The sequence below is a fragment of the Chiroxiphia lanceolata genome, chromosome 2 (assembly GCF_009829145.1).
Source record: "Chiroxiphia lanceolata isolate bChiLan1 chromosome 2, bChiLan1.pri, whole genome shotgun sequence".
Classification (NCBI taxonomy): Eukaryota; Metazoa; Chordata; class Aves; order Passeriformes; family Pipridae; genus Chiroxiphia; species Chiroxiphia lanceolata.
In genome coordinates this window covers 71,186,159-71,209,356 of record NC_045638.1, presented here as the reverse complement: position 1 = coordinate 71,209,356, position 23,198 = coordinate 71,186,159, and the positions used below count along the sequence as shown (strand labels likewise).

Genomic DNA, 23,198 nt, shown 5'->3' with positions numbered 1-23,198 from the left:
AGCTTATAAGAGGGAATTCACATTTGACAGTTTAGGCCTCAGTGTTACTCTGCACAAGGGTGGTAAAAGAAGAGGATGAATGGTTTCCTGGCTTTTACTGTACAGAAAAAACACACCAGCTCAGCATCTTATTCCCCAAGTGACCAATTTTTATGACCTAGAAAAAAAGGACAACTGCAACAGAAGAAGTAGCATTAGGAAAGGCTAAAAGTCTTAAGGAAATGTCCAATAAAAGACATTATGTTTTATTTATTGATGTCTCTAATTTTTTTTTTTTATTTTGGGGCGGGGGAGGAATATAAAAGAAAACAGAACCTTGTCTGAAGCTGCTGCTTTGCAGAACTGTCCAGAGCATAGAGTTATCCATCACATAAACTGACATTAACTATAAAATGGGGATTTATTATTTACAAAGCACAATGTACATATGGCATACCTGCATCAGAGAACATTCTTCTAGTCGTTGCTATGGGGCTAAGCAAGTCTTTGCAGTATTGTGAAAATGAAACACTACAGAATAGATACTTGCATAAAATTCCACAATATACAGGTGTATCTATGACATATCACTTTTTCAATTAAAATGCCTGACCATGTCAAATCACACAGCACAGTTATAAAGGCATCGTTCAGACTTGCCCAGAACAGCACAACATTCTTATTTACAGAATAGAATGCAACAGAACCTAAGATTGGAAATAAAACCGGACCACATCTCCTATGTTATCCAGGGTGTGATACGCTGTGTCAAAAAACAATCTGGTTTAATTAGAAACAAGAGGAAGAGCAGATAGGATTTTAAACTAATTGGTCATAAAGACAGGCATCCTGTTAGGAGCTGTTACTGCCTGTAAGCTGCTAAGACAAGCTCTGCAACTATTAAGTGTCCTTAGACCTGCAAAACTCAATCAGAACCACTGTCACTACTAACACGCATCTTGTTATCTTGAGTGCTCATGCAGGGAGATGAGGCATTCACTGTACCAAGAGAAAAGAAGCTATGCAAACTTCAAGTGATAGGAATCTCAAATTAATAGGACAGGTGAATGACAGCTAGGAAAGACAATACAAGCCAAGACGTCTTAGGGCAGGAAAGCAGCCAGCCTGCTGCATTCTGAGTGACTCAAAGCACAGTAATAAAGGTGAGAAAGCAGTGATTTGCAATGAACTAAGCCTGTAAGTGAAAATTCATGGATCCACTTTTGTCTGCAAGGGCACAGAGTGCATTTGCAATATTTGTGAACATGTCCAAAGGCTGCCTTTGATGATCATTCAAGTACTGACTGTTAAACACTAAAATAATTCCAGGCTCATTAAAACTAACGCTTTTTCAAAATATAAGAACCCAACAATGACTTGCAATGAAATGCCACAGCTCTTTGTTTTTAAGCCCCCAAGCAAGTAGTATTTTTTCCTTTCTCTCACTCTCTTTAAAAATAAAGGAACCCAGACAAACGATTATCCCCTGAATTTCACTGCTCATCACAAAGCCATCAAGACTACTCACAAACCCATCAGTCCTGCAGTAATCCTAAATTTGTCTTGCAAAGACCATTTGAAAGGAAAATGGTCATATCAAACATACCTGTGGGCAAAGGTATATAATCCTCTTCTCCAGTCTCCGTCGGAGAGCTTCGTCGATATCCCAGGGAAAATTTGTAGCAGATAATACCATAACATCTTGGAAGGGTCATCATTTTCCAGAGCACCACCTACCCTGAAAGGTCAGAACAATTTCACTCCAAAGCTCTTATTGATTGAGATGCTTGCTGAGAAACACTGCACAAACATTGTATAAGCCTCCACAAAGCTAAGCAACAGCTCCATATAGTCCTAGTGTCCCTTTCCAGACTTCCTAGTGTTCCTTTCCAAACTTCCCATAGCTTAGGTGACACAAGACCATCATTGTCACAGAGAGAAGGAAACTTCATTCCTCTGCTGAGTCACGGGAGGGTTTTTCTTTGACATTACTAATAACACAGCCATATGTGAGTGCAGTCCTGTTAGTCCCACTGACAGCGCTATCTCTGTCAAACCTGGTCATAGAAGAAATAGGAATCACTACTCAGCTTACCAAATGAGGACTGCAAAGAAATTACCACTTTGGGGCAAAAAGTTTGTTACCGTGAGGTTACCACAATGAACATGCACATTTGAGAACATTTTAAATAGTAGTTAAACAATAGCTGCAATATAAAGGTGGTTATCAAACCTCTACACCATACAGTATTCCTCAGATGGTCATCCCTGTTGTGTGCACCTGCATAAAACAGGTATTAAATCTGACTTAAGAGGGTCATATTAGCTGCCACCACAGAACACAGCAAAATCAGATCTCACAATGGGATTCCACAGTTGGAGGCTCTAGCAAAAGGAAGAAATTTGTTTAAATTGAATACAAATAAAGTCCCTGCATTAACCTGCCCAAATCTCCATTATCTCCTTCTCCTAGAGTCTCTCTTTAATATGAGTTTTCAACTCACCATTAAAATAGCCATTTTAGAAAAAATAAAGCATAACACTCTTCTCTGTTATCTGTCTTTGAACACTCCAAAAATTCACTGGTCTCAAGTTCTGCCTTATTTTTCCCCTATCCATTAAGCTAGGTTTTCCAGATGGCTCAAGTTCTTACATTCCCACCTGTAAAGAAACAGCACCCCAGCCCCAAACCTGGATGTAAGGACTTGTTACCATCCATTTGCACAAGCAGCTCTGACTTGACTCTGCGACTGGCCTCGTGTTCGTCAGACGTGCCTCTGCGGCTGCAGATGGAATCTATCTCATCAATGAAGATTGTTGTTGGAGCATAAAACCGTGCCTTTGTTCAAATGAAAACATCACCATTAAGGCTGCAGCAGCAAGCACAGGCCCTTATCAGACCACAACCCAGTCCCACTACACATACTACATACATATCTTCCCTGCCTATCACAAGAAAAGAATTCAAGATCCTGATTTACAAACTGTCTGTCATATGCTGAAGTTTATACACCTTAAATTGTACTCTCTGGGTCAGGGGTCTTGCAGTGTTGGTTGGCTTTCCTCAGCAAATAGTTTTGCAAAAAGGAAAAGGAACACAATCACAAAACAGGCAGTTTTTATGTCCATGTTTTGTGCTGGTGAAGGGTAAGAATAAGAGACAGAAGGGGGCTCAGCTGATCTCAATAGAGGTTTTAATTGAGAGTATTACAGAAGTGCAGTGAGGATCCCAAAGAGGTGAATGACTCTTCAGTATAGGTCCACATGGGCATGTCCTTCACATACCCCACATGACAGACTGCACCCATAGCTTCACTGAGAGCCTTGAGACCATCATTCAGAACAGAAAGGAAACTAAAACATGTATTGCTTCTAAAACAACAGTTCCAAATCCCTTCCAATTTCAAATCTACTTTCTATAGGATTGTTATCCCATCACTGAATAAGTACTGAATTTCTGTCAAGGTCACAACTCTATATTTAGTCTGGAAAACACGATCCTCAATATGGGTGATGAACCACTTCCTTCTTAATCCTCAACAACATACCATTTGTGGAATCACTGAGATTGTGTTTTCCTGATTAGTTGAGGGGGTGTCAGTTCAATGAACTCCATGCTTCCAACATGCTACTGGAAGGGCAGGAAACCAAGAGTGATGTCCTTTCTCACCTTAGTGATCCCCAGATCACATCATCGAGGACGTACCATTTCAAACAAGAGGCGGACCAGCTTCTCAGACTCGCCTCTGTATTTAGATGTCAGTGTAGAGGAAGACACATTGAAGAATGTCGTTCCACATTCTGTAGCAACAGCTTTTGCTAGCATTGTTTTGCCAGTGCCAGGAGGACCAACCATCAGCACACCCTGAGAGGTGAGATCAAAGGTAATGAAAAACAAATAGAGAAACTTTGCTGTTGGTACACTACACTACTACATCTCAATATCTGAGTCAAGTTCTGGATTTGAATTGTTTAATATTATAATCATCATCAGTGGAAGACAAAAGGCAAGAATCCTGCTTTCAAGAACAGTGTGGAAGTGTTCTGTCACTTCCCTCTTACCACTTCACTGGAGTCAGAACCACAAACCCAGTAATTGTTGATGCACCTAGCACCTAGGAAGCGGACAAGAGATTTACAGCCTTGCTCTGAATCAGACAGAGCCCGGACTTGAACTTAGGCCTTTCCCAGCTCATGAGGGGTTGCACAGACAGATGAAGACAGTAAACTCTTTTTTGGAACAAGGTCCCTTCATGAAGAAAACTTCACAGAAATCAAAATACTTTTGCAATAAGTTGTGTTCCCTCAGTTGAGCATTTTTCTGCAGAAAAAAAATTTTCCCAAAAAATCCTGACAATGAATCTGATTGATTTTTATATTTAAGTATGCACAAGAGCATTTACTGAATACAACAGGTTTGTTATCTTGTTTAATCTCCCCATCTCAGTACTCCTGTGGCCATACTACTGCATCTTAGCAATTCCTGGATTAAACACCATCCTCATCACGCTGTTGGATGACTGGATTGCACTGCTATTTCTATGTTACAGATAAGCAACTGTGGCTCATGTGGACTATCGCTCAGTCCCACAAAAGCCTAATATGAACTTCAGTGATTATTCAGAAAGCTTTAAACTAGAAAACTGAACTCCAGTTGTTAAGTCCCAGGTTGGTATCCACGTCCTCAGACTGTCATTCCATCTGTGGTCTCTGAAAGAGAAAGGAGCACACATCTCTGCAGCTCAGCACATTTACCCATCATTACACAAGCAGGTTTTTGGCTAGACACAGAGTGCTCTCAGAACCCATGTTAAGACTGTAGCACTGAGATGTGTTAGTCACTCTGATAATATTTCTAAATACAGCCATATTTATGGGTATTCTTTCAACAAGCAGCAGTGCTTGAGAAGGACAACACATAGTTCTATGTCTGCACAGCATTAGAATAGGGCACTGTGATTTTAAGTAAATCAGTGAAAATATTGTGCTCAAGCAGCTTGGTTGGTTTTTTTCCCTCTGACCTGCAGATCTTATTAACAAGTTAACAAGAGTTTCCTAAATTGTACTGTATTGTAAGGGTAATCAAATTAGCTAGAGTTAGAATTGCACATCATAATGTGCTTTGCAATTATAACTTACATAAAATGCCACAGCAATAAATATCTGTTAAATGCAAGCCATATAGCAAATTAGATTTCATCTGTTCCTCACAAAAACTTACTTCAAAAAGCACAAAGAATAACACGGAAGAGATCTATAAAAACAAATCAACCGGGACATGCAATTATTCAAAAATGTACTATTCAAAGCAATAGCCTCTCTGTACTCCATTTTCCATTAACTGTTAATACCTTTATTGCCATTTAACACTTAGCTAATGCAAGTTCAACATGCATTCATCAGTAAATTAAGTTAGGAATGTTCCACATCATCTATACAGCTAACAGTCCAGTGCCATTCCTCAGGCTGCCCAAGGTTTCCTAAGGTCCAGAGCAGCAAGTATAAAAAGTAAATGGACACTTTTCCTCCTTCTGAACATTCAAACACTCAGATTTGAGATGCTGCACAGTTATACTGATATTATAATAATATTGCAAATACAACCTTTAGTGACGGAGTGAAAATTACTCAGCCTGTGATATGCAGGTCAGAGATGACTTACTGTTCTCTGTGAGTTTCAAATGTGTTTTAATATTTTAAAACAAGCTTCACCTCAATTCAAATCACACTCAACCCACGTGTTTGACAAACTGTGTTTACTGCAGGACCTGGTGTACAGAGGACTAACGACATTTTTTGGATATTGCTTCAGTCCTCCATTATTACGGAAGGTCAAATTCTGGCTTCAGTTACACATGCTGTTCACTGCCAAAATTGAAGCCCGTCGCTTTGCACCTCCTGTGTAAGTATTACAGGGAGCGTTACCTTGCACGAGATACTGGTGACATTACATATGTGCGTAACACAGGTGCAAAGCAGCCACACCAAGTGTAAAGCCAGGGGAAAACCAAGCTCCCTGGGGATAGAGACAATAGAAATATCGGTTAAAAAAAAAAATAAAAGAACTCGAGTTCTCAGCAAAACAAGACATGCATGGCTGCAAACAGAAACGCATAGGATCAAGTTGCTCGTTCTCTCTGCAAACTAGGAGGCTGCCACTTACTCACTATTTAAAATCCTTGACAAACACAAAGACTTCTTATTCTTCCTCTAAGGCTCTGTTAATCCAAAGTATTCCAATAAGAAGCTGAAATGCACCACAGGGAGTAAGTGTTTTGATGAAATCACTGCAGGGTTACTTCTTCTTGTTGTAACAATCACTAGCAGAGCAGTGGGAAGCACAGTGAGCAACCAGGCTTTCTTGGCACCAAACAGTTCGAAGAAAAGAAAGAGCAAACCACGGACACTCAGAAGCCCATGGCTACAACTACACAGAACCTGTGTTGAAACAGGGAAGACAGCTGGCTCCTTCAGACAGGCATCGTCCTCTGAATACACGCACAAACTGTGAGGGCTGTCTTGGGAATTGTTCTCAGGAGAGTCTGAACATCCAAAACCAGCTTTGGCTGCCTTTTTCCCCTGAATTATTGTCCTGAACTCCTAGGCTCAACAAATGCCTGCTGCTACACTGATTACTGCAAGAAACAGCCTTCACTTCAATACTTCTCATCCTTCTAGCACAGTCAGAGGTCAGCGGTAGGGAAAATGCATGCTGTTCTCTGTGAAAAATAAATTCATGAGAGCTACAGCTTCACAAGTCACCAGGGAAAAGGCTAACAGTGAAGACTCTTCATGGACTTGTCAGAAATAAATTTGCATTTCAGACTGAAGAGAGAAAATAATCTTAGATTTTTTTTCCATGTCTACAACCACCTGGTTTTCAGAAGTGACACTGCTCAGTAGGAAAAGATAATCTCACACAGAAATAGAGATTGTAACTCTTTAAAAGATCAGGCTGCTGTTCCTTTATCCACTGCCACAATACCTGAAGACAAGACCAGTGGCACTTTTCACATTTCCTGCAGTCTGCTGAGATACCTGCCTTAAAGACAGGTGGCCACTACATCCTCTAAGCGTGCTAAGAGGTGGAAATAAAAGCCTAGCAGCTCTTCTTTCCCCTAAAAGGTTTTGAAGAGTGGACAGATGGGGCACCCATAGTCTATAATAAGGGTATGGATCAACTTTCTCTAAGTCAAGAAGAAAAGAGGGAGATTCAACCGTTCAAAATATACTAAAATCTCACCCTACACATGTAATACACAATACCTAGGCTCTGCCCAAGATGATAGCCCAGTTAACCTACAGGTTAACCTCAAGGCCACTGGTACTGACCACAAGCACTCTAAATTCCAAAGGTCCTATAGCCTGGGGCTAGGTTTGCACTGAGTCTAGGTTTGGCTCCCTCTCTACAACTCACTAAAACCTCCATGAACAGCCCGCAAGCAGCAATGTCTCAGCTCCTACTGAGTCTGAGATAAGCATAAGCCAAGGAAGCACACAGACCAATCAGGAAAAGACAGGACAAGTGTTAGTAAATGCTGCTGAACCAGCATAAGGAAACCACAGAAACTACTCACACACATAGCGTTCCCTACACATGCCACTGCCTTGCAGACTCTGAATAACAATTTGCAACAGTCTCTTTTCCCCAGTAATCCTTCTCAGTAACCAAAAAGGTCTTGAGTGGTGACTAGTTATTCCCCAAATAAGTGTCAATCCATCCTACATCAGAAGCAAGCTAATTTTGTTTGCTCTTTACAGAAATGTTCAGCAGCCTCCTCCCTCCGATTTTAGCTCTAAGCAAGGCCCAGACTGAGCTCACACTTGTGGTCCACCAGCCTAGACCAGTTCAGTCCTATATCCTTCCTGTTGCCCGATTTGTAACTCGTTCTCCTCCTCTGACTTTCTCTCCAGCAGCAACTATGCTCAGCTGCAAATGCAACTGCAAAGCTAAATCAACAGATTAGCCCCTTCTTTCTTTCCTTCCTTGAACCATCCAGCCTGTAGTTTGCAGTCTGATCAAGAGATACTTGGCACATTTGGAACAAAACAGTCCAAGGACTGAGTTCTTCTGGGAAGTGGTAACAGCTGGTCACCATAATCCTATGTAGAGCTGTCTATTAATCATTTTTGCTTCAGTCAATATGCCCTACATGCTCACACATACAGGTCGACATATAGAAAGTATTATAACATCAACAAGCTATAACTGAGTAAACACAGAAAAAAATATTGTTTACTGTAAGGGCTACATATATTTCCAGGTGTTTCTTTCAGTGCATTTTACACGAATCATTATGAGACGATTTACTGAACAAATTCTTGATCTTTCCCGTTTACCTTTTTAGCCTTCTGTTACAGGCATCCACAAGTTACAGCAGCAGACATACATAGCTACAGCTTCCCATTTACTAAAACACCACATAAATTCCCACCTTCCAAGGTCTTCTGATCCCTTTGAAAAAATCAGGCATCCACATTGGAAGAACAACAGCTTCTCTTAACAATTTCTTGGCTTCTTCTAAATCTGCTATGTCATCCCTGTGCAAAATGAAGAAGCTTGTATAAGATTCTCATGCAACAATATTTCTTCTATTTTTATACAAGAAAAATAGAAAAGCTTTTCACTTAGTACCATCTCTTTCAGCATGCAACTTAGGCCTCATGAGAGCACTCCTGTAGTACTGCGACCTAAATTGAATTCACTTTTGGAAGACAGGAAAAAAATTTTTTTCAACTCAAGTTACCCAGAGCTGCTTAATTAAAAATTGGTTTGGATAATGTGAACTCCAGAGCAGTATCTTTAAAGACCTCTGGAGCATATGTTCATTTCAACAGTACCTGTAATGAATGTACTGCACATATTATCAATTAGCAACAAAATCTTAACTTAATTAATTAATTAAATTGATAAACTGTTTAAGCAAAAGACCTTGTTTTGCCTATCTTTAGAAGACTATATTGTCTCCCAGTTGTAAGAGTTAAAAGATGGCTATTTTCTCTCATTTTCCATACTAGCAAACCCACTTGAATTGAGAAAATCCTCATACCAATGAATGCTTGGATTCCTTGATACAATGTCTCTTTCAAGAGCTTCGATCAGGTCTTTGTCATAGCCTGCTCCATCAAATTTTGGAATTTCCCCATCACCAAATTCTTGGGATATTTTCTTTCCCTAGAAGTGAAAGTCATACAGAGGAATACATTATTCTTTCAACAGATCCTTTACTAGCAAGACTGTCTAGTTCATCTCTGTAGAAGCCACAGGAAAATATCAAGCTTTAACACTAGGATGTTGTGCTCTAGGATAACCCTGCTTGAGAAGGGAGGTTGGACCAGATGACCTACTGTGGTCCCTTCCAACCTGACCCATTCTGTGATTCTGTGAACACAGCTATCGCAGCACCACTATGGCCAGCAAAACCAGTGGGTTCACAACCTCTGCTCTGCAAAGTCCCCAAACACCTGTGGTTGCTACCACCACAACAGCGTCATGTTTCTTTCATAGATACAGCTCATAGTGACAAAACCCCACCAGATCTCATTACATATCATGGTGGGTAGGTTTGTTGGCTTTAAAGCATAAACTAGACTCTCTTAATGGTGCTAAACCACTCTTCAGACAACTGACACACTTCCCAGCCAGCCGAAGGCATGAATGCAGGAACAGCCTCACAATGGTGGTTATGTCACGACTTAATGCTACATTAAGTCCTAGCTGAAGATCAGAGCATCCAAAGCACATTTTGAAGATGCTGCACTTGCCGCATTACCTGCCAGAGTTAAAAAACTGGCACGATCATCACTCTTCATCACTGAAAAGGAACATGGAAACTTTTACACCATTGTCTTCGACAGAGGAAAACAGATTCAGTCCCCTCGCTTCATTAAAGCCCTCCTGCCCAGCAATATCTCCTTTCCTCAGCTACAAACTAGTCTTCCCTCTCAATTGCAGGCCAGCTCCATAAACAGTTAAAACGCTTTCAAAAGGTCATTTTTACTTAGGGGCTGCTTCAAAGGCCATAAAGAAGCTCCCAAGTCACTTCTTACACTAATTTCTGCAGCATGCTCATTCAGTGACCACGCCACACTTTGCATCTGCCCCAAATGGCCCAGAGTTCCTGGTTAATATTTCCACTGTGCTGTTAAGTTTATGGAGGTGAAGTAACATTTTCCCTTTGAAGCATTAGGGCTCATGCTCCTCCCCTCTCAGTTCCAAAGATAATCGCTTTCCCGTCCCAGCTCAACGGCAGTGTTCGGGGTGCCTGAAAGCAGCTGCGCTGTTTTAACAAAGGGGGCCGAGGAGAGAGCTACTTTAGGACTCTTAACTCAGCTTCTAAACACTATCAGCAGCAAGTTAAAGAATCCCAGCTGGTTGGACAAAGCATCCTAGGCGAGGAGGGCTGAGAGGCAGCTGGAGACACACAAATAACCTCGCAGTGGAAAAATAAAAAGGTTAGCAATTATATCCCTCCCAGTTGCCGTTTGCCCATGATGACTGTGAGGGAGTAGTTCATCTTCCCACTATTTTTATTTCTTTCTTCCAAGTGAACTCTTGTGTTGTTCAGTACTCCTAGATCAGCTTTTTGCAATGGAAACAAAGCTGAAAGTTGTGTTTAAACAAAAAGCTCATGTAAAAAATGTAATGGTCGGGTGTAAAAGGAATGGAGAGAGAAGTCTTGTAGAGTTTGCAAGATTTAAGGAGAGATAAAATGGAATTTAAGTGTAACCATTAAAAAAAAAAAAAAGAAAGGGTAAAAAACAGGACAATGAAATGAAAGGTATTTGCTGTCTGTTACATACTTCTCTTGCTCTGCAATGGACTGGTTTTCCTAGTAGAATTTTTTTGCACATCAAAAAACAATTGCCTGTTTTGGTCGTTTGGGTTTTTTTTCCCCTGGGTGAGCCGCGTTAGGGCAGGATTTACAGAGCCGAGCAGGCAGGGCGCTGGCTGCAGCACACCCCACCGGGCCGGAGGCAGCACTTCAAATCCCCGAGCCCGTGCCCGAGGCCCGGCCGGCAGATCGCGCCCCGCGCCTTCGCTGGGCCGGTGACGCAGCTCGGGCAGTGGAATAGAACAGGAATAAAAGGGGAAGGCCGGCCCGGGGCCAGGAGGGCGCTGGCAGTCCCGGCGCAGGCGCGGGGCGGCGGCACGGCCCCGATCCCAGTCCCGGCCCCGGCCCCGATGCCAGTCCCAGCCCCTCCGCGTCTCATCCCCGCACCCCGCTGCCCGCTCCCGGCGGACGCGCTGCTCCCGGGACCGCTGTTTTTCCTGCCCTTGCGGCATGTCTCGCCAGCGGAGGGCGGGGAGAAGGGCGGCCAGCGGGGAGAAGTGCTCTCAGCATCACCTCGGCTGTCATTGTAGTGACACTGGTTCCTTTTTTTTCTTTTTCCCAGTTCCGGAATTAAACCAAGATTTAAAGTCATTGCAGTTTTCACGTGTAATAAGATTATTAATGCCGGTCCCAAATCCATCCAATCTGCAATCCCCAGTCAGCAGGTAAGTGAGCACAGGCTAGAAATAATGTTTTTAAAAAAATGTCACCTGAATCCAGGCAGCAGGAGTAAGCATCATTTTTTCAGTCATATCCTCATCTCTTCTTCTGGTATTACTTTCCCAAAACAGCTTTAAATAAAGTTGCTGTGATGGCTTCTCTCTAACAAGGTATGCCAACAGACAGGTATACAGGCCTGCAAAAGACTACTCCCACCCAACTCCTTGGCAATCCATCACGTAATCTCAGGCAACCAATTCTGTCTTAAACATATTTAGAAATTTGCTGGGCTTTCCATCAGGAAGAGCTATCAGCCCTGCACTAACCCACTGGAAAAAAACCTTATTTCCAAAACTGATGTTATTTCTACTCTTGTACTAAGTTTGTGCATTAGTTCAGCAGATCTCTCTCAATGTGTCCACCACCTTGACATACTTGCATCATGGGTGCAAGTACGTGCTCTCCCTTAATTTACCAAACCAAATAAGTCTCATTTTGGAACACAAGCTGAACACATTACCTGTTCACTTTGGCAACTCTTTTTTTCCTCTTCCTTCTAACATTAACACATCTTTCTTGAGCATGGCTGTACACAACATACTCCAGCTGTTGTCTCACAAGAGCCTCCTATAAATGGTATGGGTACCTTCTCTCTGTTAGTAACACCTCAACAAACTGGGCCTAGGATTTGTTTACATTCATATCCATAGCAATATCATACTGCACCCTTACAGTCAACCTCAGACAGATCAAACACATAGGAAAACTCTGACGTTATTTGCAATGACCAGCATTAGGCCTTGAAGATGTCTTGCTTCCTGCAGGTTCTTCCCACTACACACAAATGCTGAACAACTGCCAGATGCACTGTCCACTGCTTGCTGCCAAAGCTAAAGGTGGCACCTGGCTGTTCCTTGCTCCAGCAGCCAGCCCTTCCCATCACCACAGGAAAAGGTGTGTGCCAAACGGAGGTTCAGCCTGATCCAATTTCTGCTGATACATCCAAATCTTTCTTCTCCTCTATGGCTGAGCTCCCAGCTTCTAGCAGAAATTCTTGTTATAGTCTCCAACTACACAGCCTGCTGCTCTGCACTGCTGAACATTATCCCATTTCCATGACTCCAACACAGAGTCATCCAGTTCTTCCAATACAACAGCCTCATTTGCCTCCTCTGCAAATGTTCTAAACTTAGTACACTGTTTAGATAAAATTAACAACTCCAATTGCCTGGATCACTTTTCCTTTGCCCTTCTCAATACAGGCACTGTCAACACAACTCACCATTCACGAGACAAGAGCAGATCAAATAAACTTTACTGTAAATCTGCAATTTCACCTACCAGTTCTTTCAACGTTTTCAGATGGAGATTATGCAGCCTTCCAGTCCCACTGCACGGAGGTCTATGTTTCCACATAAATGCAACTACCTCATCTCACTTCTGATGATGCACATGAGAATAAGCAAGCAAAAAAAATTAATTTTTTAATTCCTACCTTCTTTGATTTTAATATTCACTTCACTGATATGGCAGTGCAGCCCGTGGCTATTTCATATCCTTCACAATATTTACTGGTCCTATCCACTGACAATCTAAAGTAATCTAAAGAGTACTCCTAAAAAAGTGTTCTAGTACTTAGATACGGTATTGTGACATTTCTAGAAGACATACAGGTAGCATTCATGCTGTCTCTTTAAGCTGAACTACTAAACAGAAGCTAAAACTCTTGGTAATGCTCCAGCAGAGGGTTACCCTGAGAACAAGCCTAATCATTTCCAGTGGAACTAAGAAGAAGCACTTGAAAGAAGTATTTAAGAAAAAAGGACAAGTAAATATAAGGGTTTAGTGGATAGACACCATCTGGTGAATTGTAGTTCAACGCTGTTTTATATAGCACTACAAAAGTTCATTTTACTGGCATAGTCAGGTTAAAATTCCTTATCCCAAGATGGTTACCGTCAGAATGAAAAGATATTATGGTCTGAGGAGGAGAAACAGTGAAAGAAGGCATTTGCCTTAAGTGAGGCAAAACACTTCTAAAATGTACATGCTATAGCTATATATACCCAGGAAAAAAAAAAAAAAAAAGCATTACACTGTGATATTATAGCCAGGACACCATATAACCTATTATACCACAGCCAACGTCTTCAGAAATGGAGAGCTCATTACATGTTCTAAGTAGTCCTAGCCATGTACCCAAACCCAAAACCTACAGAACTGAAACATTAGTATGAGCCAAGATACCTGGTTACTTAATTTGAAGCTTCAGTTTGCCCTATTATTTTTAACTGAACATGAAGAGTTACCAAATCTCTTTGATTTGACATACCAGGCTACAAAGTAAGCTTCTTGATGCTTTAAATTCAGAAACTGAAGAACAAACGCTGTACTAAGAAAGGATAAAACTGAAAGTTAAACTTATTTCAAGCCTGTGTGTAAAATATAGAAAGCTGCATTAACTTCTTTCATTTCTCACATCCAGCTACTTCCTCTTTCATTCAGACTTTTCTTCAAAGGCAAATCATGGATTCCTTACAAGAATCATTATATAATACATGAGAATTGTAAGGTGAGGTGATTTTCTCTTACATACTTCAGACAAAGGAAGTAAAATAACCAAGTAGCTAGACAAAGGGGAATACAAGAGCACATGTATTGGAACTTTTTGAGGAGAAGACATATTTTACTTCTGCCACCTAGTGACCAACTTATTCAGATAAGAGCAGCGTTCAAAATGTGCCATATTAAAGGGAACACCTTTATGACTCTTCCTCCACCTCACAGCAGTAGTGTTGCTAATCATATTATTCCCAGAGATAAGTATTATACAAGTCATGTTGTAGGCTCCTTATAGTAAAGCCCTATAATGCTCATCACTGGAAAGCCTGGTGAGCAGAGTTCACCCTCATTAGAGCTAAGACTTTGAAGGCTGCCTTACACAAGCACAACTGGTGAACCTGTCACACACCATGACTCCAATCCCCATATAGCTGGCAAAACTTTAAATAATTTCCCAGATCTTCACAAGTTTTTTATAGCTTGTAGGATGCACACTTGTTATTTTATATCTTACTGATCTGTGGTAGAGAGATTTCAAAAATGCTTAATCTGTACAGTCACTCAGAGGCACTGCTGAAAATGGGCCTGGCCCTACTTACTGCTGGTGGTAAGGGCTGGGATTACTTAATAATTTTACAGTGTATCAGAAAACAATTCATGATAGAAAAAGCATATCTCGCTTGTGCTGTCAAGAAGCAACCTGTAATAGAAAGGTTGCAAAGGGACTAACCACATTAATTTGGAAGAAAACTGGCCTAAATATTTTCTTATTCATCTGACCTGTACAATACTGTATGCCCCCATAGGAAGGCCTGTCTTGTAACTTTGTCTGTCAGGAAAGTAATGTTACTTCAGTACACTCTCAACTTGTATAGCTCATACCACAGAGTCCTAGCACTAAATCCATAGCTGAATTTAAAAACACAAGTGTCTCAGAAACAGTGATTTGGACTCGGATATTTTTTCCAGCCAAAAAAACAGTCCTGTCTTGGACATCACTACTTCATAATGAATCTCTGTTTCTCCTTTTCTTTCACTTCAGCACTGCTTCTTTTTCATGCATCTTCAGAAGAAAGAATCTCAAACTTACTCTAATTTAATTAATTGTTTTTATTTTAAAACAAAGCCATTCCAAGAAGCTTCTTCCTAAACACTATAATAAATACAAAACCATTTTCATAAACCAAAGAAAATGAAAGCTGCTAAGAGTTTTCTCCTTCGTACATCTCCCTCATATAATTTTCAAATATATAACTTCAAATCATATGGCACAGATTTACCTAGCATCAATGCATTTACCGAACTGCCCTGGACTTCTAGGCTCACCTAAATTTTACTATGGTATGGCAGAGGCAATGGGACTGTGGAACTCCATTCATAATGCTTAAAGTCTAGAGAAGGGCACTGGCCTCACTTTTGCACTTTTTTGATAAGTATGTTTATAAAAGACCTGAAGTTGGGGAAAAGGAGGAGCAGGGACTTTATGCCCAATTGACACTTACAGATTAGAGTCAAGCCCATGGTCTAACCCAGAGGGTGAGAAACCCCTGGCAACAGGACACTATGCTTCCCCCCATCAAAAAAACTCACACCAAGACAGAGCAAACATGACAGAACTTTTCTTAATTTGGTGTCATTATTAATATATATCCCCATGACACATGCTTTGATCATGGGGAAAAATGAAAAGCACTGAGTTTTTCTGCATGGGATTATTGTAGCTTCTTATTATTATCTGTATTAAATGACTAAAAGAGTGCTTCCCTTTGCCACCTGCTGCATCATAATGCTTCCCTGCCAAGTTCTTTCCCACCTCTTACCTTGTCATCTCTTCCTCTAGCTCTGGATTCCCTTTCACGGCTGCCTGCAGACTTCTCACCCTTGGATACCACATGTGCTCTGCCTGCGGGCCCACGTGGCTGCAGTCCTGGGGAGTCCTTCCTCAAAGACTTTCCTTCTCGGTTGGGACGTTTTATCTGAGGTGGAGCTCTAACAAGCAAACACAATAAAATATGCTAAAAACAGCAAAAAAAAAAAAGGAAGAAGAGAGCAACATTAAGAAGGAAGGATTCTAGTATTTCATTAATTCCCTTGGGTATTATTACTAAAGCTGCTAGGTCCCTAAGTCTCATCTCACTATATATGTAAATCCAGCGATGCATTTCTGGTTCTGTCTGACACCCAAAGAAAAAAATATGAAAGGAAAAACTAACAACACTATTTGATCAGTAATCCTTACCAATCTTACAACAAACCAACACCCATGTAACAAAAGAAGAAATAATTTAGTAGAAGTCTTGAAATTGTAGTTTCTGCTGATTCCAAACCAGGAGACTATATTAGGCTACATTCATGTTCCCAAGTTCTACACAACCAGATGACTTTTCTGCTAAAAGGAAAAAACAAAAAAACAAAAAACCAAAGCTGTCTAATAGCATTGACAGGCCCCAAAACAAAGGAGTGAGGATTTTAAAACAATCCTCCTACCTCTGACTCCATTCCCCTGGGTGAAAATGTCAAAACATAAAAATTGCCTTGAAAGCAAAAGCAAACAGAGCCAAACTGCAACCACCTATATTTATGTACATCACCTACAATGTCAAAGAGAACTCAGCAGTAGCACAAGCAGAAAGAATTTGGTTTTAAGACAAGGTATCCCAGTCATTTTGCTCTGGGGACTGGATTTGAAAGACATAACTAAAATAAAAGGCCAGGAATGTCACCTAAATTTAGTAAGTGTTCACTATTAAATCTTGTTCTAACTCCTGTTTTGAGTAACTCAAAATTTGTTAACTCCAAAAACATTTTCCTGGAATATGGCTTAAAAATGTATGTATGGCCAGTCTTCGCGAACGAAGATTTGGGAAGGGTCTTTGCCCTTCGAGCCTGCGCAGTGGATTTTTTAGGTGAGACACAGTGTGCGCTGAGCTGAGCCCACCCTTTAATCCTAAGGTTCATCTGCCGGGGCCGAGCAAGCTTGGACGGTGGCAGTGAGGTCCTCAGGACGTAGGTTTTTGTTTAGAGTGACCTTCTCTTAGATGGATGGCCTTACAGGGCTAACGAGCTCCATCTACCCGGGGGACTCCTCTGACCGGGACCCGAACCCGGGCCGCGGCGGTGAAAGCGCCGCATCCTAACCACTGGACCACCAGAGGGCCCCCGGCTTAAAAATAGTACATTCTTAAACACACTGTTGCATGCAACTGCAACATTTTGCTTTGTATGCATTTTCTTCAAACTTAACAGCATAGAACAGTGGCTAATTTTCCTTTCTTATTTGCTCAAGATTTAAATTTCAGCTTTAAAAAAAAGCAGATGAACAATTGGACCTCTACCTCTAAGAAATGATACAACGATATTGTATCTAAGAAAGATACAAGAATAAATAAATACATCTTGAACTTTACATAACATTACTACAAAAATTCTGACAGGCATTTCTACCACTCACAAAAGTAATCAGCATTAATATTATTTTACACTTACATTCTTAGGGTTTTTTTTTTTTTTTGAAAATCAAAGATCTGTTTGATAATCATAAAGCACAGAAAACTATAAATAAACTTGGTAATTCTTTCCATTAACCAAAATCACTCATTTTACTCATTTACATTTGCTCCTTTGCTTATGTGAGTATGCGCACATTAAAATTCTCTGCTCTTATGTTAGAAACATGTTGGCATGATTAATGTCATTCTTGTCTGTAAACTGAATCTGTTGTTTCCAACAACCTGTGTCAAGCTCTATTAGGGTAAAAATAGGGATTTCAGAAAATGCACAAGCATCTATTTTAAGAAATCTATTAGCTAACTGAAGTTACCTTAAATATGGTTACAGAGAAGAAATACCATATATACTAGAACATGTTTAGCAATTAAACTAACCAATGGATTAAACACAGGTCATACTATCTGTAGCTAAGGAGTGATTTCTAACCACTATGTCCTTCAAGATCTTTAAGTTCCAACTCCTTACAGACTCCTCAGCCATCAATGAATTCACCTGCTTAAATAAACTGAAATGGAAAAGTTTTCTTCCTGCACATAAGAACTGTCACCAAAAGCCCAATAACCTCTGCAGCAGACTCTAGTTCCAGGCACTTAAGTCACTCCTACCAGAATAAAGGAGTGGCTCTAGAATGTCAGCAATAAATCTGATTGTAGTTTAAATACCTTTTTCCCAATGAGTTAGATTTATTCTTTATTACAAATGACTAAGGGGTAAATTAAATATGATTTTCATGTTACAAAAGCATTCAAAACAGAACATAAATTAATGGTGTTCCAACTTTATTCCACCCACTCTGCTTCAGCCTCTCATTACCTGTGTTCAGCTGGAACAGGAGGAGGCCAAACAGCTGGATCTCTAAAAGGCTCATCTTGACAGGATACAGAGATGTCTGGAGGTCTGTCCATTTTAAAACTCTCTAAGGTGTTGACAATGCCCTTAACTTGTTCATATTCTTCAACTAATTCTTGTCGGACCTTGAGAAATACATATGTTATTTAAAAATCGTTACAATTCAAACTTTAAAAAGAACCAAACAAACACAGAAAGTGCCTCAAAAACATATGCTGCCCTCAAAGGCAGGGACTCCCAAGCCTCTCTGTTCACAAGCCCTGGACCTATCAGGGTGACAGTACGTCTTTAACAACAGCATAAACAATTGAATCTCTGTTGAATTCATTTTCCTGTTTTTTAATGTCACAACCAGACATGAGTGCTAGTGCAGCGATCACTCTTTCATAACACATGCTGATGCTGAGATTTATGTTTGCATGTTGACATATATGTACACATATTTTTATACTAATAAGGGTGTTGCTGGCAGATCTATAGTATATTTGCTACTACTTTAGCATAAAAGATATTCTCTGATTATTCTCCAAGGTCCTAGTTATAAAACTGGCCAAATCATTAAAATATGATACTACAAAATTAATTCTGTGAGGGGCACCATACAGTCAAAGCACAAGCAAATTCTTTGGTGGATTGCAAAGATTAGAACAGAACATGGGAACTTTAACACTCTATAGCATAAGTTCAAATAATAAGTAAAGTAAGTAAAATAAAAATGAGAAGAAATTATGTTTCAGAAAGAAATCATGTTGCAGAATTCTTCAGCTGAATTTTATACTGGAAGTTTCTATTGGCACTAATCAGGGAGTTAGAAGTACTACAGTAATTTCAAGATTATTTACTTGATATTTGTTCATTTCAATTTTCTTCCATGAAGCCTAGGAAAAGTAAAATCTGTACAGAAATTTGCTCTGTTTTAAGTGGTATATCTTGTTATAAGCTCAAGTTTTGGATGCTGAGGTCACTGGTTCTTAGTATACACCAGTAGCCCAAAACTGCATTGTACATTCTTGCTCAGAAGCACAAGCTTTCAGAGCAGTCATTTAGGATGTGCTAGGATTCACCTGAGTGGACTTGTACTGCATCTTACCCATCTTCCACCTATCACTCAATGATGCCTTCTATCCTGTGGGGCCAACCTCCATGATTACTTTGTTTTTTCCCCACTTGAGGGTCTTAACACCCTGATGTTGCCTCTTTGCTGAAGTGTTGGTGCATAGCTAAAGTGAATTCATGCATTGCTGTGCACACTTGGAAATCAGTACTGGCACTCTGCAGCAAGGATTACCTTAGGCCAATATGAATCTTGCCTGTTATAGGCTCACAGGTGGAACTACAGAGACATCCTGAACATTTTCATTCACTGGAAAGGCACATAGGTTTTAAAAGCTCTCATGAAAAAACACTACAGAGAGGATATTTCCAGGCTGCCACCAGGCATACTACTGAGCTAGGATACCCTGCAAGGCTGAATCCAAAGCCAGGATCTGAAGTCAGCTTACAAGGAAGCCAAGGAAAGACACCAGACATCCAATTGTGCTCATATCATGCATCCACATGAAAAAGAGCTGGGAAAAATATTGCCTGGGAATCCTGCGACCAGACTTCACTTTGTGGCAAACAGAAGAAGGCAACTGAGAACAGTATCAACAGATGTCAACAACGTTGCTTGAAATCCAGACTCTCCCTACTGTGCAGATTCTTGGTAAGAGGATAAGGAGAATGGAGGTCTGCAAATCCAGCCTATCTGAGGTTATAACAGCAGCAACTCAGGGAACTCGTACTAAACAGCATCACACCTTATGTCTATTCTTCTTAATGGTGTGTACTGGTGAAAAGATATGGCCACTACCCTGAGATCTTCCCCTCTCCCTGTGTCCTCTGAAATGAACTACATTGGGCATGTGCAGGGTGCTCTGTCTAGTCAGCATACTTTTAGGAGCATGCCTCTTCCAGCCTGACTTTTACCTCCTCCTCTCATTTCTCTTACATTCTCATTTCCCCTTTCAGAATGGCATCTTTCTGCAAATCTCCCACTCTACATATTGAAAACAGCAGCAGCAGCCCCCCACTTTTTGTGGGACAACTTCAAGGCAAAAAGTGCTACCTGACTTACTGTTTGGTGCTGTGTGCTGTTACTGTGCTTATTGTTGGGTAAGGTAAGGTAAGGTGTACAAAAGAGCGAATGATTAAATTGACAGCACTCAGTAAAAAACACATATCACCTCTGTAAGCTACAGTTCTAAAATGCTACCAGGTACACCCCACAGTAATTTATTGTTCTGCTCTATAATATTTTCCAGGAATTTTCCCACTACAAGGACAATTAGATTGTTTAAATTAGCTGGTTTAAAGCACTATATCCAGGCTGGAAGTTTAGTCCTAATTGGCATCAATTTGAAAGTGAATTATTACATAGAGTATATAAAAGAACATGGATGGGGGATGTACTTAAAGGTTCAGTACAGAGACATGACAATATTCCTGAAAGATGTCTCCCCATTATGACATCAAACAATCAACGGGAATGCAAAAAGGCTCCTACCACCTACTTAAAGTAGAGGATGCATCTTTCTTGAAATGATTCTTTCTACTCACAGACTTTTATGATAGAATTTCTCAGCTGATCCATTTCTGATATGGATCTTCCTAAAGAAAATTTACCAATTTTATTGTCACATAGATGTTTTCTTTGTGGAGGCATGGTTGCCTGCTTCTCCTCTCCCACTTTTGCAACTCCAGCACCCACCTAGTTGACCAAGGAAAGCCAGTAGATGTGCTGGTTTGGGATTTTAGCAAAGCTTTTGATATTCTTCTAGACAAAATGTCCAGCACACCTAGACAAATCCCTAGTACAATGGGTGGGTGAGCAACTGGCTGATAGATTGAGTTCAAAGTGTTGTAGTAAATGTGGTCGCATCAGGCTGGTGGCCAGTCACCTGTGAGGTTCTCCAAGGCTTAATCTTAGGGTCAGATCTCTTCAATGTTTTTATAAAACATAGAATTGAATGTACATTAAGTAAGTTTGCTGATGGCAGTAAGTTGGAGAAGGTGTGGACTCCTTTGAGGGTAGAGAGGCCTTAAAGAAAGGTCTGTATTGACTAGAGGGCAACAATGCAGGTTCTCCTACAAGTGCAGGATCCTTCACGTGGGACAGGATCAACCAGTACAAACTGGGGGATGAGAGGCTGGAGAGCAGCTTCACAGAAAGAGATATGGGGATTTGGGTAGATGGCAACTTGAATAATGAGTCAGCAGTGCCCTGGCAGCCAGGAGGGCCAACTGTGTCCTGGGGGGCATCAGGCAAAGCATCGCCAGCCAGTCGAGGGAGGGGATTTTCCCGCTCTGCTCTGCACTGGGGCAGCCTCACCTTGAATATTGTGTGCAGTGTTGAGCACCACAATATAAGGACATCAGACTATCAGAGTGTGTCCAGAGGAGAGCAACTAAGATGGTGAAAGGTCTCAACGGCAAGACTCAGGAGGAGCAACTGAGGTCACTTGGCTTGCTCAGCTTGGAGAAGGCTGAATGACGTCACAGCAGTATACAGCTTCCTCAAGGGGGGCAGCAGAGAGGGAATTGCTGATCTCCTCTCTCTGGGGGCCAGAGATAGAACACACAGAGATGGAATGAAACTGCTTCAAGGGAAGTTCAGATTGGACATTAGGAAAAGGTTCTTCACTGAGAGGATGGTCATTCACTGGAACAGGCTCCGCAGGAAAGTAGTTGTGGAACCAAGTCTGCCAGAGTTCAAGGGGTGTCTAGACAATGCTCTTAGTCATGTTGCTTAGTTTTAGATAGTCCTGTGAGAAGCAGGGAGTTGGCTCGATGATCTTTATGAGTTCCTTCCAACTGGAGAGTTTCTATGATTCTATATATGATGGCCATCAGCAAGATACTAGTATCGATAGAGGCAAAGAGAAGGGTAAACTCCCAAGGCCCTGCACAGTTCTTGTAACACTGCATTTACTTTATCAGAAGCTCTACGTGCATCTGTACAAAAGGAGCCTCAGGTACAGGAAGAACTTGATCATTTTTCAGGGCAAAGCAGACTTCTTGCTCATTCCAGATGGGGTAACTATCTTTTCAAAGGCACGAGATATCCAGCTCAGGCAGGATTGCTCCTACCCTGTTTTGCTCTCTTTGCTTTCTCATCACACAATCAGCAGACACATTCCCCAGTGCGAGAGCTTCCCGCTGAGTTACAAATGTGATTGATTACTAACTCAGTTCCTTCAAACTGTCTAACACGCAATCCCCCCCATCCAAAAATAAATCCAGCCAAACAGCTGCTGTGAGGTACAAAGGAATGATACAGCATAAATCCTCCAGGGCACTGCTCCACAAGGGACAGCCACTTCCTACTCTAGGAGTACTGACAGGATTCCTTCTATCAGCCTTCCAACATATGCAGAAAATTTGGTGGAAAACAACTTTTTAGCATTGATGGCCAGAGTGCTGTCATGCAGCTCGCTGGACCAGCAAGGAGGATGGTATCTGAAAACTGAGGGAAAGTGACTCTTTGATGCCTTGGAAGACAAAAACGAACTAACATCTGCTATCCATCTCTTAGCCAGACCTGAGCAGATCAAACTCCAAAATAACCACTCTTTTGTTTAGTCAGTACCTGGCAAACCAACCAATAAATAAACTTCAGTGTGCTTAAACAACTGGACCACAAAGCAAAATAAGTGATAAACTCCTTAAAGAAACCGAGTCAGATGAAATAGGTGCAGAATGACATTCTTGCAGTTGAGAAACAACCCAAACATGAGCCAAGAAAGGCTGTGCTGTATTATGAAG

The 23,198-nt window shown here is 41.0% G+C and overlaps 1 protein-coding gene across 2 annotated transcripts in view; it reads right to left on the bottom strand.

Moving 5' to 3' along the window:
• KATNAL1 (katanin catalytic subunit A1 like 1) overlaps nt 1-23,198 on the bottom strand; it is a 43,589-nt gene that overhangs the window by 5,567 nt on the left and 14,824 nt on the right. The window contains exons 4-10 of one of the 2 annotated variants that reach the window (XM_032678256.1): nt 18,360-18,520; nt 15,857-16,025; nt 9,030-9,154; nt 8,415-8,520; nt 3,686-3,844; nt 2,692-2,818; nt 1,586-1,718 (exon numbers count right to left, since the gene is read on the bottom strand). In XM_032678256.1, the coding sequence (XP_032534147.1) occupies nt 1,586-1,718; nt 2,692-2,818; nt 3,686-3,844; nt 8,415-8,520; nt 9,030-9,154; nt 15,857-16,025; nt 18,360-18,520 (980 nt within the window). Of the gene's footprint in view, nt 1-1,585; nt 1,721-2,691; nt 2,819-3,685; nt 3,845-8,414; nt 8,521-9,029; nt 9,155-15,856; nt 16,026-18,359; nt 18,521-23,198 lie in introns of both variants that reach the window. The other variant, XM_032678255.1, reaches the window with a different exon arrangement.